This window comes from Cajanus cajan, chromosome 10 (genome assembly GCF_000230855.2).
Source record: "Cajanus cajan strain Asha chromosome 10, NIPB_CcT2T_4, whole genome shotgun sequence".
In the NCBI taxonomy this organism is placed as follows: domain Eukaryota; kingdom Viridiplantae; phylum Streptophyta; class Magnoliopsida; order Fabales; family Fabaceae; genus Cajanus; species Cajanus cajan.
In genome coordinates this window covers 6,046,789-6,061,115 of record NC_138526.1, presented here as the reverse complement: position 1 = coordinate 6,061,115, position 14,327 = coordinate 6,046,789, and the positions used below count along the sequence as shown (strand labels likewise).

At 31.3% G+C, this 14,327-nt stretch overlaps 1 protein-coding gene across 4 annotated transcripts; it reads right to left on the bottom strand.

Moving 5' to 3' along the window:
• Positions 1-3,197: 3,197 nt before the first annotated feature.
• LOC109815765 (protein neprosin) lies at positions 3,198-6,872 on the bottom strand. Of its 4 annotated transcripts, none has more exons than XM_083065239.1 (8): positions 6,571-6,697; positions 6,076-6,216; positions 5,570-5,656; positions 5,162-5,416; positions 4,705-4,869; positions 4,518-4,571; positions 4,268-4,414; positions 3,198-3,984 (listed from the first exon to the last, which is right to left on the bottom strand). In XM_083065239.1, the coding sequence occupies exons 2-8, from the start codon at positions 6,205-6,207 to the stop codon at positions 3,607-3,609; spliced, it is 1,218 nt and encodes a 405-aa protein (XP_082921365.1). In that variant the 5' UTR covers positions 6,208-6,216; positions 6,571-6,697; the 3' UTR covers positions 3,198-3,606. The 4 variants fall into 4 exon arrangements, with proteins under 4 accessions (XP_082921365.1, XP_082921364.1, XP_020236151.1 ...); XM_083065238.1 differs by having other exon boundaries at positions 6,452-6,573; XM_020380562.3 differs by lacking the exons at positions 6,076-6,216; positions 6,571-6,697 and adding an exon at positions 6,725-6,872.
• Between the last annotated feature and the right edge of the window lie 7,455 nt (positions 6,873-14,327).

The window sequence follows — 14,327 nt, the reverse complement described above, 5'->3', positions numbered from 1 at the left end:
AATATTCTCACTTATCCTATTAAGAATGTCGCTCTATTCATAAAGCACGATTTTTGCTCCTAAAATATTATTCTAATATAACAGAAATCTATCCTAAAAATATCATGTAAATTATATATATTTTTGGCCACGTCTTACGATCTCTAGACAAAAGGCTTGTTTAGCCACATATATTATATCCATAAGTATTATATATATATATATATATATATATATATATATATATATATATATATATATATATATATATATATAATTAATTAATCAAAAGCATGACAGTACAATGAAGAAACACCCTGATACATTTGTCTAAAAGAATACGTACCTCATAAATTCCTTTGACTAATCATCATGGAAATCCTGAACTCTTCAAACATTGATTGCAACATGCTTGTTTTACGCAGTAAAAACATAAGATATGAATTAATCATATCATAACTATATAACTATACATATATAAATAATTGCAGTAAAAAAACAAAATTCGTATATAAATAAATAAATAATTATTTAATTATAATCTTGATTCTTTATTTTAATTGTATGATAAAGGTTAATTTCTTTCCACTTACTTGAAGGTCTCTGATAGGAAAATTTCTGTTATCATTGCGATTAGATTAATTTGTGAGTCTGGTTGTAATTGGTTACACCATTTCGTCCTCCTAGCAAGTAATAGAACTTTAATATATATTCTCTTTCAAGTAATCGAATCTTTTTATAAAGCTATCAAACAATCAAACCTACTTGAAGAAAAGTATATCTTTTCTGATTTTCTCCTTCATAATATAAAGCAGAAACAGAATTAACGGGAGTTACGAACTTTAACAACCATTCAAGAAAGAAAAAAAAAACTTTAATTAGCAACAAAAAAAAATTAATAAAAGCACGAATGACGTTTTTCAATTCAAGTTATGACATTGTTAATTATGTCATTTTACCTGATATTAACCAAACATATGGGGTTGAGTGCTAATTTTTAAAGCATACAATAAAAAGCCATAATGATTGAACTTAAAAGCCCATGCTTTTCAATACTATGAAAGATAGGAGTAGACATAACATTGAGCATATATTTTGAGTATTATGCTCACTTTTTTTTTTTTTCGTAGCATCTAAATAATAATACTAATCTCATCGCTACGTTGGAGGCACCTCAAAAAGAGGGTAGAATAACTGGCCTCAAGATTTAACGCGACTGCATACACAAGGCAGGATTCGAACTCCTGACCTTGTTTAAGCGTGGATCAACCCCTACCGCTGAACTACACACTTGAGATTTTTAATGATCATCTAATTATGTGTTGGGAATATGCCTAAATATCTTTAGAAGATTAAGTTAGTTTTTTATAAGAATATTTTATTTATATTTCAAATATTTAGATTTAATCTGTTCTGATTATTTTAAGATTTATTTCCTTATTTTAGAATAGGATAATATCAAATATATTTGATTTTGTATAACAAATTTTCTCTATAAATAGAGACTCATGAATAAAATTATATTATGCTCCTCTGATAAAAAATGTCTTATTATAAAATATCTTCTCAAACAAATATCATAAAATAACTCCATCAGTGGTATCAGAGCCGCATGTTGGATTCGGTGACAACCAATAACCCTATAACCCCTCATAACTCATAAAATATAATGTGCCATATAAAGACAGATTCCGCTGCATGAAAGGTTAGGTCCCTTGTTTGAGAGGAGGATTGTTAGGATTCAAACAAGTCTCACATCGATAAAATAACATAACAAATAACAACTTATATAATACAAACATACTTCAATGATTAAGAGGCCTTTTGGGTGATGACCAAAAGCAAAACCGTGAGGGCTAAATCCCAAAGCGGACAATATCTCATCATTGTGGAGTATGTTTGTGTAATAACCTTATAAAAATAACTCATAAAATATCCTCTCAGACAAATACCATAAAATAACCCCATCATCATGAATATCATATAGGTATATAACTAAGAATTATTAAACTTTATAATCATAGAGTATTTCTAATTCTAATTCACTAATAGTATAAATGCCTCTTTTTTTATTTAATTTTAGCTTGTATATAGAGTATTTTCTAATTAATAGTATAAAAGTCTTTTTCTATAGACAATATATAAAAATTATACTATATATATAGTAGATAAAGTCATAAAGCTTTTTCCAAACTGGTACCTTTGCATTGTTGCTTTCTTAAAGCCATAAAGAATTATAATAAATATGAATAATTAAGGGAAGTGATAAAAGAGAGGTGGGTGTATAACCAACCATTACGGAGGCTTTTATGAAAGAAAATGCTAGCTTGCCACACTAACATACCATTGAATCTCACATGGGTCCATCGTATCACCATCACACTATGGCGATAACGCGCTTGTGCACATCTTTTTCTATTTTTAAGCTCTTCTTCTATATGCTAAAGGATAAGGTTATTAATTTTCAAGAGTTTTTATTTTAACACACTTGACATTAGAAAATGAGGAAAAAAAATTGTATAAAGTTATTTTACACTGTTATCTAATTACACACTATTATAAATAATAAATTTATTGATTTTTACAATTATATTAAAGTGGTGTTTAAAATCATGGTTCCTAATAATATCATTTCATGAATGATTAAATATGTTTACTTGATCATAAAAATGTTTGTAAATATTATTTGAGAATAAAATATTTTTACTGTATTAACCAGACAAATTAAGATATCGTAATACTTTTATCGTAGTAAAACATTCCTTTTAAAAACTTTTCTTAGGAAATTATGTTTTCTAGAAATGTTTGCCAACATTCTCAATTTCAGAATTCTGAAAAAGTATTTTACGTATCAAACATCTCCCAAAAATCATACTAACAATTACTTTTAATTAATCAACAATGTAAAATTATTTTACACAATCATTACATGATGATTAAACCCTAAAAACAATTACACTCAATTAATTAAAAATTATTCTATATGCAATTTTTTAAATAATTACTATAAAGAATCAATAATTTTCAACTACAAGACAAATATTCCAATTGAAAAACAAATACTTTAATACCATCAATGTTTCACAAAGATGTGAAGTGACTCCATAGACTAGGCCTTGACCTGTATAACCACATGTGCATGCACCTCATTTTTATTTCCACCATTACTTTGCTCAATTAAAAAGCCACCCACTAAGGTCACAAGCAAGAGCAATATCTTAAACAAATGTGTCCTTATTAAGACAGCTTTTCACTAATCAAAGATGGCAGTAAAATAGAAAAAAAAAAAATACAGACTCTCCTGTCACATAATAAAATATTCTGTTCACATTCACACCTCAGCCTTCACAGCTCCTGAGAGAGGAGCAAACAAAAACAACAAATATATATTATATATAAACAGGAAAAACCAATGAAGAAACTTGTTTCTTGTAAATCTAAGAAACCCACCACCCTTTCTCTCCAACAATTTTTTTTGGAGACTTATAGAGAGCTTCATTATACACCAGAACACTAAGTGGTACCACCACAAGTTACCAAAATAGCTACACTAGATAAAAATAACACCTAGTCTTCTCTTCTTTTTTTTTTTTTGTACTTTTCTTTGCTTAACATGAATGATCAAGTTCAAGGGCAATTTGGGTTTCTTCCAGGACCACCATAATAGAAGTAGTTACCCCAATCTCCAGCACTGCCAGTTTGCACATTGTAGCAGCTATCTTGTTCAGTGTAAGTGCCAAGGTCTTTTGGTGCTCTGAGCTTGTTGTCACCATCAACAATCTGAATGTTCTTGAAGTAACTAGCCTTGCCAAAACCTTCCCCAGGGAAATGGCCACTTCCCATCTGAGTTGAGGTGTGTTGGCCATCGGATTCGGAGTTCACAACCTCTCCTCCCCACTCAATCATTGACGCGCTGTCAGTGAGGTACGAGAAGAGAGGAGCTGGCCAGTATCCCATAACATGGTCATTCCCAAATTGCATCCACCAGTTACCCTCTTTGGGGTCCTACATGCACATTGGTTTTCCATAATGGACAACATCAGATGGCATTCTTACATGATAATAAATTCATGGACCCCCAAAAGACATGTATCATTCAAATATAATGAAATATGTGTGTCAGAGATTCTCTTGATTTATAATTAACTAATATGGTCTGCACAAAACAGTGGTATTAATATATTAATGGTAATGCATTATGGTAGTGTTTGTTAAGTGCAGGGCATATTTTCATGCCAGAATGTCCTATATCAAGAGATAATATATAAAAAGAACATAAAAAATGTACCTTCCAGACCAGGATGCTGATATCATATTGGGAAGAACCATACTTAGAAAGTGGGGAGATGCTTGCTCCCAGTGCTATATCACTGTTAATTTGAATAAAGCCAGAGCAAAGGAGATTATAACAACCAGTAGCTTGATATGCATCACTCTGTCATGGTAGTGAAACAATTGCATGAAATGAATTAGAAATTGAAAAAATGATTAGAAAAGAGGACAAAATTGGGGTGCTTGAATTTGAATTGGTTACTCACTGTCCAATAAGTGAAGAGTCTAGTGTTGTTGTCTCCATACAAATCTGGGCTGACCTAATTGCCACAATAGAGAAATCACAAAATAGGAAATTAGAAGGAAAGTAGTAAATCTTATCTTTATGAGGATGCTGAATTTGAAAATATTTGCAGGCAGAAGATGACAATAGAGAAAAAAGTTTAATAATACCTGCCAACCTGCCTCAATGCTGTTGAGATCTTGACCAAAAGAGCCACCCAAAATCCACATTTGAGACAGGCTAAATTCATTGGGTTGTTGAATTTTTGGGTCCCAAACGTTTATGGTTGCCTTGGCTCCATAATACTTATCTCCCTCCACATAAACTATGGCATGCTAAATGCTCCAAAAAGATTAAAGGAATAAAGAAAAATACATAAAATCAGGAGAAATAGTAAACAAATAATTCAATAGCTATCTTTTGCACCCATACTAGTTTTCCCTTTAGCATAAAAAAAAGGCCTAATATGACAGTGTACATCTTTTTCTTTTCTTTATTTTTTTTTTCCTTTTACCGGTCATAGAAATGAAAAAACAAATGAGAAATGAGGGTAATTTTCTTAGTATTTAGTAGTAGTATACTGAACTTGGTGCTACTGCATCATCAGTGTCATGGTAGTGGCAGTACCTGGTGGCCACTCTGACTAATGAGGTCAGGTAGAGGTTTTGCAGGTTTTGGCTGAGGGAAGCTCTTTTGCTTCTTCTTTCCAAATTGCTGAATAGAGCTTGACCTTAATATGTCATTCTTTGTGGTCCTTCTGATAGGAATTGTTCCTTCAGGGCATCTCCCATTTTGGTGCCACAGCTGAGAAATAGGCTTGGAATTTGAAGACACTTTGCTTTCTCCAAAAGGGTGCCCTTCTGGATGGAAATTTGGTTTCATCTGCATCACCAAAGCATGATGGTTTGAAATTCAAGTTTGAACCAAATGACACCCCACAGAGGAAAGAGAAAAACAAAACGAAATGGAGTTAACCAGATTAAGAATTTTGAATTAGAAAAAAAGGCAATAGATAAGAAAAGTAAAATTCTTCACCTGAATCTTGTGATTTTTGAGGTCAGGGTGATCAAAAGCCGGCTGGTGTGAGACATGGATGCAGTCAATCATATCTCCATCAGGACTCTGCTCTCACAACAACACAAATGCAAATAAGAAACTTGCAAAAAAGAACTATATGCTCATGGATGCCCCCAAAATCCAAAGAACCAACCCAATTACACTACAATTCTTGGCAAAACCCAGAAAAGGCACCACTAAAAAGCACACTAAAATTCTGCTCTAACAAGTGAAAGAGACTCAAAAAAGCACCCAAGTGAGACAACATGAGCATCCAGGATTAAAGTTCCTTTCACCTCAAAAAGGTCCATTGTTGCAAACACCAATTAGAATAACAGTTAGCCATCAGTGAAAAAGTTGAAGAGGCAAAAGAAAGAGATGTCACAAACGGTTTAAAAAGCTAAAGAGAAACAAAAGTCATAGCAGAAATTAAGAAACAAAGAAAGAAAAACTCTCTCTCTCTCTTTCTCTCTTTCTCTCTCTACCTTGATGGACCTAACAGGAGGCCTATTCAAGCTCTTCAAGTGCTTCTGAACCTCAAGCTTCTGACTTGAACCAGAACAAGCCAAAGGCACCACCAACAACATGCAAAGCAAAACCAACACAACCTTCCCCATTGCAACAACCTTCCAATCCAAAAGCATGCAACTTTGTGAGAATTCTCAAAGTGGGTATCCTAGACTCACAATACAACCCAAAGGGTCACTAAAAACCATGAAGGATTTATAACACACAGAGAGACACAAAAGGAACCAATTAAATGGCCTTAAAACTATAATGAGTTGTTGTTGTTGTTAATAAAAAGAACAATTTTTATCCCCCTTTTTTAAATGGGTTCCCTGATTCTTTTCTCTCCCTAACCTTCACCCTACTTTGCCGCTTATCCTGCGCACCCCACCACCAACCAAGCACAAGAAGCACCACCACACCACCCTTTGCTACACAAACACAAAATACAAACAAAAAAATGTGCTTGACACCTTTGAGTGAGAGGGGCCCTTCAAATTCCCCTCTTATTTGTTCCTCACAAGGCTACAAAATAAACTGCCGACGGAAAAGAAAGGGGCACTATGGGAAAAACACAAACCAAACAAAAGCCTTTTGTGGAAATGCATGGTCGTGTTATCCAGTCACCTTCTAACAGAATTGAGGTTCCACTACTCACAGTGGAAGGAGAGAGAAAGTGCGTTAGTTCCCGCTACTATGGACAAGACTGTGTGCAATTACGCTTCTGCCCCTTAGAGTCACGGGATTGGAATTTGAATTCCCATTTTTCTTTCTCACTTGCTGTTTTTGTTGTTTTGCCACTCTGTGGAAGGAGATAGAGGTTCCAAGTCCAAATAATTTTATTCTTTCCACTGTGATTACTAGAAGAATAGTTCAGGTTTGTTTTATTTTATTTTCTTGGATGTGTTTATCCAAACAAATGAATTCGGTTGTGTCGAGTTCAACTTTACATGGTTGGTTCGAATTCAATTAACCACTTTAATAATGCAATCAAATTAGTGTTTATATAGTTTTAAAATAATTATTTTAAAAACTATCAAATAAACATACAAAATAGTATTTGTGATTAAATACTTGTGTAACATTATTTTATATTATTGTATATGTATCTACATTAAGATACTTTCTAATCTTTCTCTTAAATGTTATTCTTCAATTCTCAATTCAGATGGCTTATTAGGTCGAGGAGATATACTTATAAAAATACTTCGAAGTTTAAGTAAGCAATTTACTTAGTATAATAAATATACATATAAACAATGAATTTATCTTGAAATATGATACTATTTATATTATCTATGATGAATCTAGATTTTAATAGACATTAATTTAGGATTATCAATTAGATAATACGTTAATAATCCACTTTGTATCATTATTAGACTATAACCACCTTAATTATCTTTTCATAAAATAAAAAATCATCTATCCTATCCAACATTATATGTGATCGACAATTGTGAGTACCAAACAAGGGTGTTTTAAGGGGTGTCTAATGAATGTTCCTATGTTCAAGAGAGTACTTTGGTGTTTAAGGTTATCAAATGAGCATTAATAGACCTAAGAAGGTGTCTCAGTGCCTACAATACATCGGTGTTTGAGACTATCGAATGAGCATTCCTGCATTAACAACAATACTTTGGTGTTTGAGGTTATCAAACAAATATATCTAAACTTATGAGTGTTTCGATGTTTGAGATTATCAAACAAGCATACCTAAACTCATAAAAAGGTACCTTAATGTCTAGGTTGCCAAACGGGAACTATCAATAATTTTCGATAACCAAATAGTTTATCTCGTATAGTATCCATGAAGAATTTTTTTTTCTCTGAATCAATTTGATCAAATTCAGGTTTGGATATCCAATCACATCATTTCTATAAATAAAAAAATATAAAAAAAAATGCTTGTTATCAAGATAGTAGATGTAGAGTTTTTTTACTCAAATAATACTATTTTAAAATTTTTTTACCCAAATAGCAACTGTGCAAATTTATTTCCCAAACTAGTACCATTTACTATTCACGTTTCAGAACGACCCGTTCTGAAATCAGAACGGGCCGTTCTGGATTAAAAAATAACACATGGAAAAGAAATCAGAACGGGCCGTTCCAAAATAAAAATTAGCACATAAAAAGTGGAACTAGGGCCCGTTCTGCTTTCAGAACGGCTCGTTCTGCTTTCAGAACGGGCCGTTCTGACCTACAAATAAATTTTTTTTTTCGATTTTCACTTATCAAATACCAAAACTCAGAAACTAACATTAAATAATTAAATTTATTGAATATTAATATTATAAATATATCTAAATAAATTTATTAAAATTCAATACAATAATAAAGATCAATAGTGGCAGAAACTGATTATGTTGTTCTCTAATGTCCATCTCTGTTTTAATCCTGCTAGACTTTGGCCGACCCTTGAAAGTTCGCTTGAGTTCTGGATTTAGCCACAAAGTTGGACCAGTGTAAGTAGGCCAATAATCTTCATGTCGGAGCTCTCCAAATGAAATGTTTAACCCACTGGGAGATTTACAGTAAGGCTAAATGAAATGTGGTATGATTGCGACAAGTTCCAGAAAGGTATACGAAGGACAGTTTGGAGAGCTCCGACATGAAGATTACATCCGAGAAAAGTTTGACCCACTGGGAGATTTACAGTAAGGCTAAATGAAATGTGATATGATTGCGGAAAGTTTCAGAGAGGTATACAAAGGACAGTTTGGAGAGCTTTGACATGAAGATTACATTCGAGAAAAGTTTGACCCGTTGGGAAATTTACAGTAAGGCTAAATGAAATGTGGTATGATTGCAGCAAGTTTCAAAAAGGTATACGAAGGACAGTTTGGAGAGCTTCGACATGAAGATTACATCCGAGAAAAGTTTGACCCGCTGGGAGATTTATAGTAAGACTAAATGAAATGTGGTATGATTGCGGCAAGTTCCAAAAAGGTATACGAAGGACAGTTTGGAGAGCTCCGACATGAAAATTATTGGCCTACTTACACTGGTCCAACTTTGTGGCCAAATCCAGAACTCAAGCGAACTTTCAAGGGTCGACCAAAGTCTAGCAGGATTAAAACAGAGATGGACATTAGAGAACAACATAATCATTTTCTACCACCATCGATCTTTATTGTTGTATTGAAATTTAATAAATTTATTTAGATATATTTATAATGTTAATATTCAATAAATTTAATTATTTGATGTTAATTTCTGAGTTTTGGTATTTGATAAGTGAAAATCGAAAAAAAAAAAATCATTTGTAGGTCAGAATGGCCCATTCTGAAAGCAGAACGGACCGTTCTGGTTTCACTTTTTATGTGCTAATTTTGATTTTGGAATGACCCATTCTGATTTGTTTTCCATGTGTTATTTTTTAATCCGGAACGATCTGTTCTGATTTCAGAACAGCCTGTTCCGAAACATGAACAGTAAATGGTGCTAGTTGGGGAAATAAATCTGCACGGTTACTATTTGGATAAATTTTTTTTAAAATAGTATTATTTGAGTAAAAAACTCGTAGATGCATGGCTGGGTAGATTAGAAATTGGTACTCCTTCCATTTTTTTTTCATTGACATTTAAGGTTATGCACAAGAATTAAGAAAATGATTGATATTTTAATTTTTCAAAGTATTTATTATCTATTTTCCTATTAGAGCATCTCCAACGGGGTTGCTTATAAACAACCTCCTGTACCACATTACTGCCACATCAGCTCTGACCCATTTTATGGATTGCTTAAATTTTAGCAAAGTTGCTTCTATAAGCAACTTTGCTAAAATTTAAGCAACACATAAAGTGAGACAGAGCTGATGTGGCAGTGATGTGGCATAAGGAGTTGCTTATAAGCAACCCCCCTTGCAGATGCTCTAACTCTTTAGGTGATTGGAGAGAAAATAGGTACATTATTAAATGAATAGACACATTGTTCAATAAACATACATTAATTATCAAGGGTAAAAATGAAAGAAAATTAATAAGTCATTGATTTTAGAAAAGTGACTATAAAAAAAGAAAAAAAAATAGTGTCAAAACGACTATGAAAAGAAAACGGATGGAGTATATATTAAAAAGATAAAAAAATTATAATGCGTAAAAAATTATATTAAAGGTATATTATATATTAAAAAGTTTTTTAAAATAAAACCTAGATCAGGCTGCTTCAATTTCTAATTTTTTATTTTATTTTTTGTGTGATTTTATGGATTCACATGGGTTTCTTTCGCAAGCCAATGCAGATTTATACTTAGCTTGATGTAAGGAAAGGGAGCAAAGAAAAATATCTTTAAGATAATTAATGAAAAACAAATAAGAAATTGAATACTTTCAGACGCAGAATTCATGCTTGCGCTCAAGACACTTCGTATTTTTGTATATCTTATTTAAAAATAATAGAGATTACAAAATATAAATTAAAATAAGATAATATATAATTAAAAAAGAGTAAAATAATTTTAAATAAAATTAAACTAAAGATGATTACAAAATAAGAGTTAGTTACTGTTCATAGAATGATTAATTATTTTATATATATATTTTTTCTTCAATTTTATCTTTGACAGATATGATGGGAAAAAATAATATATAATAAAAAAGTATAAATATTAAAAAATATGAAAGATACTCCCTTCATGTTATATATATATATATATATATATGGCTGAATTGAGGAAGACTTTAATAATTGAATACATAATATAGATTTTATGTTTTATTTTATTTATAGTATAGTATAGATACATGTTTTAATCAATGTTTTAAATTTTAGATTCAATGGTTCAAGGTCTGTCTAGAATTTTTTTTTTCCATAAATGCTTAAAAGGAAAGAAAAATAGGAATAAAGAATTAAATTAGTTTTAAAGTAAGTTAATTATTTTAATCATGTTATTAGATGAAATATCTAGATTTTGTTACTTGATTGATTATTTTTAAAGTTAATCACCTATACATTGTCAGTGTAAAATTTTTTTACACGGGCAACTAATCATATTTTTTAATAGTTTCATGTCAGCTGCTTATTTAATAAAATAAGTAACTTTAAAAGATATGATTGGTTGCCAGTGTAAAAAATTTTACACCGACAATGTATAGATGATTAACCCTTATTTTTATTGGAGTTTTTCATTTTCAACCATTTTATTTTTCAAGCATTATACTCAAACTTAAGACATTGAGTCCAATATTACTTGAATTATCGATTTGCTGGTGTAAGTTAAAATTAAGTATGCCAATTTATTTATTTTTTGAAAAATTAATGCAAGATAGTTTTCACAAATTAATTTATGTATAAATTAACTTTAATTTATAAATAAATTTACTTTTTTTTTTATTTTATGTTTTTATGAGTATTTATGAAGTAATTTATTCAAACAGTTTTGTAAACATATAATTGAATTGCGAAAGAATTTGTATTAAGAAAATAATAATAATTAATATATAATAATATTAAATAACTATAAAAAATAATTTGGTAGGTTTTAAATATTTGAAAATATGCATAAAATTCTAAATTAAATATATTGTAGTACTTATTCATTAACAATAACAAGTTCACATATAGAATAAAAAGATAATTTTAAATTAATATAATATAAAAATTATAAAAATTAAAATACTAAATTATATTTTATTAGAAAACTATTAATAATAATTGATAAAATAATGTATTTTATTTGTTTTCTTATTTATGTATCTTAAATCACTAATTACATCACCTAAATTTGCTGACTAGGAGAAAGTTGATTCAATGGTTATTGTTTAGATCATAAATGTGATTAATTCCACATTGCATGGTAACATTTCTCATGCAACTACTACAAAGGATATAAGGCTTGATCTAGAAAAATGTTTTGCTCATACCAATGCACAAAGGATACACTAATCATGTCATACATTGTCTTAATTTGATACAACAAAAGCCCCACATGATAATAACAAATTACTATACCAAATTCAAAGGTTTATTGGATGGAGTTAGCGAGTTGCAACCACCACCTAAATTTACTTATTGAGCATTAAAAATTAGCCAAAAGAGAAGACCATTATCTTGCACACCTTATCCTTGAAGGGCTTGATAATGATTGTTATGTCCAAGTGAGAGGAACATTGTAATATCCTGAATTTTTTTACTAATACTATGAATAATTATTATTTATTTTTGTATTTACGAAGATTATTTCCTTATAATTATTTTAATTAATTAAATGGGTTTGATTGAATTTTTAAAAGTTTTTAATAATGATCATTTATGAAATTATTTTGTATAATATTATTAATTATGATATTTTGTCATAATTATTATTTGAAGAAAATCATGTTTTAAATTGTATTGATATTTTATTTTAATTTGATATATATATATATATATATATATATATATATGTTATTTATTTATTTATTAATTAGTAATTCTGGATTTTCATAGCCCCGGAACGGGTCGTTCCACTTTGGGAACGGGCCACTCCAACTCGAGCATGCATGGGTAAAATTTCAACCCAGAACGGGCCGTTCCACTTTGGGAACGAGCCGTTCCAAATGTGGTTTTAAAGAACAAAGTATTGACTCAGAACGGATCGTTCTAGTTTTGGAACTGGGTGTTCTGGGAGAGGCTTTTGTACATGTTCTATGTGCCTAGAACGGGCCGTTCTGGATTCGGAACGGGCCATTCTGGCCAAATCCTGATGCCCATAAATGCGTTCCTGCACTCCAGAAAAACACATTTTTTTTTCACTTTTGACCTTTTTCTTCTACACTTTCTGGAGACAAGGGGAACCCGCAGGAGGAGATCCTATTACAGTTTCAACCCCTGTTTATCGAGGTAAGGGGGGAGTGAGAAACCTCGCTTTGGGTGTGGGAATATATGTTGGGTAGTGGGATTGACCCCCAATCCTATGTTTGTTGTATGCTCATGTATGAGGGGTTTTTCCCAATTATATATGTTTCTTCTATTGCTCTTCTTATTATATGTAAATAATTGTATGATTTGAGATCTCATAGGGTTCTTGAGAGAACCCTATGAGAAACAGGCAAAATAGGAATGTTTTCTGTTTTGCTATCTGATTGCTCTATTGTATTCCTTGTTGAATGTAATGTATAAATATGTGATTAATTTTGAGAATAAATATGTTTTGATATGATTTAGAGTGCTCTATGGGTTCCTATGGGAAACCCTATGAAAAATAGGCAAAATATGAATATTTTCTGTTTTGATTTCTGATTGTTCTGTTATATTCCTTGTTTGATGAGAATTAAAAATATGTATTTAATTTTATAAATAAACGAGTTTTGATATAAATTAAAGTGCTCTGTGGAGGCTTTGTGAATATTATGAGATAATGTGATAATGTGATATGATGATGTAATGTGAAATGTGATTGAGACATGAGATATGAAGATGTGGTAATGTAATATGATGATATGATAAGATGATGAGATATGATAATGAGACATGACAATGTTATGTGAGAATTCATAGAGTCTTGTTTGACATGCATCATGTGCATAAATGTTTTTAAGGGTACGATATGGAATACACCGCCAGAGAAGGCCCCTAGTGTAAAAGCTTTGGGGATTAGTCCTTGGGGATAGTTCGGTTTCGAAGTCCCAGTCTCGCCCATTGTGTGCATGGGATGTATCTTGCGCGGCTTAGCTATCTCGACGAGACTCTGGTAGTATATCCTTCTAGTGAGAGTGCGCAGAGAGTGTGAGCCGGCATGTACTCCTAGAATACTCTTCGTGCATTGTTAGCGGCAATATGCCATGTGATGTTTTACTAGCGCCGCATGCATGATAATATGTAGTCTGTGTCCATACATGTGCATTTTTAATGTTATATGATAAACTGATACTTTTATGTCTTGGATGAGTGAGATGTAATGTTGTTGTTAATATATCTATGCTATACCTGTCTTGTTTGTGTTTGGCTATCCGGTGTGTATTTCTACACTATGAGCCAGAGTGAGATATTTCTCACTCCCTTTTCTCTTGTGTTGTTTTCTCTAACTGTCATACAGGTTATTATCAGCATGAGACTGAGGATGTTGGTGATGAAGCTTAGGCTTCTACGTTGGGATTTGCTCTGATAGGACATGTGACATCAGGGCATAAATAGGATTAGATTGGGATGTTGTTTTTATTAAATTATTTTGGAAAACTTAGTTTCATTTCCTTGTAATTTCTCTACATGTTATTTGGATTAAGTTTATGAATGTGAACTCTTTACA

Excerpts from the sequence above, each read along its gene's own strand:
- LOC109815765 (XM_020380560.3), bottom strand. The coding sequence starts at position 6,234 with ATGCTTTTGGATTGGAAGGTTGTTGCAATGGGGAAGGTTGTGTTGGTT. Across the intron at positions 5,657-6,075 it reads CTCCTGTTAGGTCCATCAAG|AGTCCTGATGGAGATATGAT; the intron begins GTAGAGAGAGAA and ends TTGTGAGAGCAG. Across the intron at positions 4,572-4,704 it reads GCATTGAGGCAGGTTGGCAG|GTCAGCCCAGATTTGTATGG; the intron begins GTATTATTAAAC and ends TGTGGCAATTAG.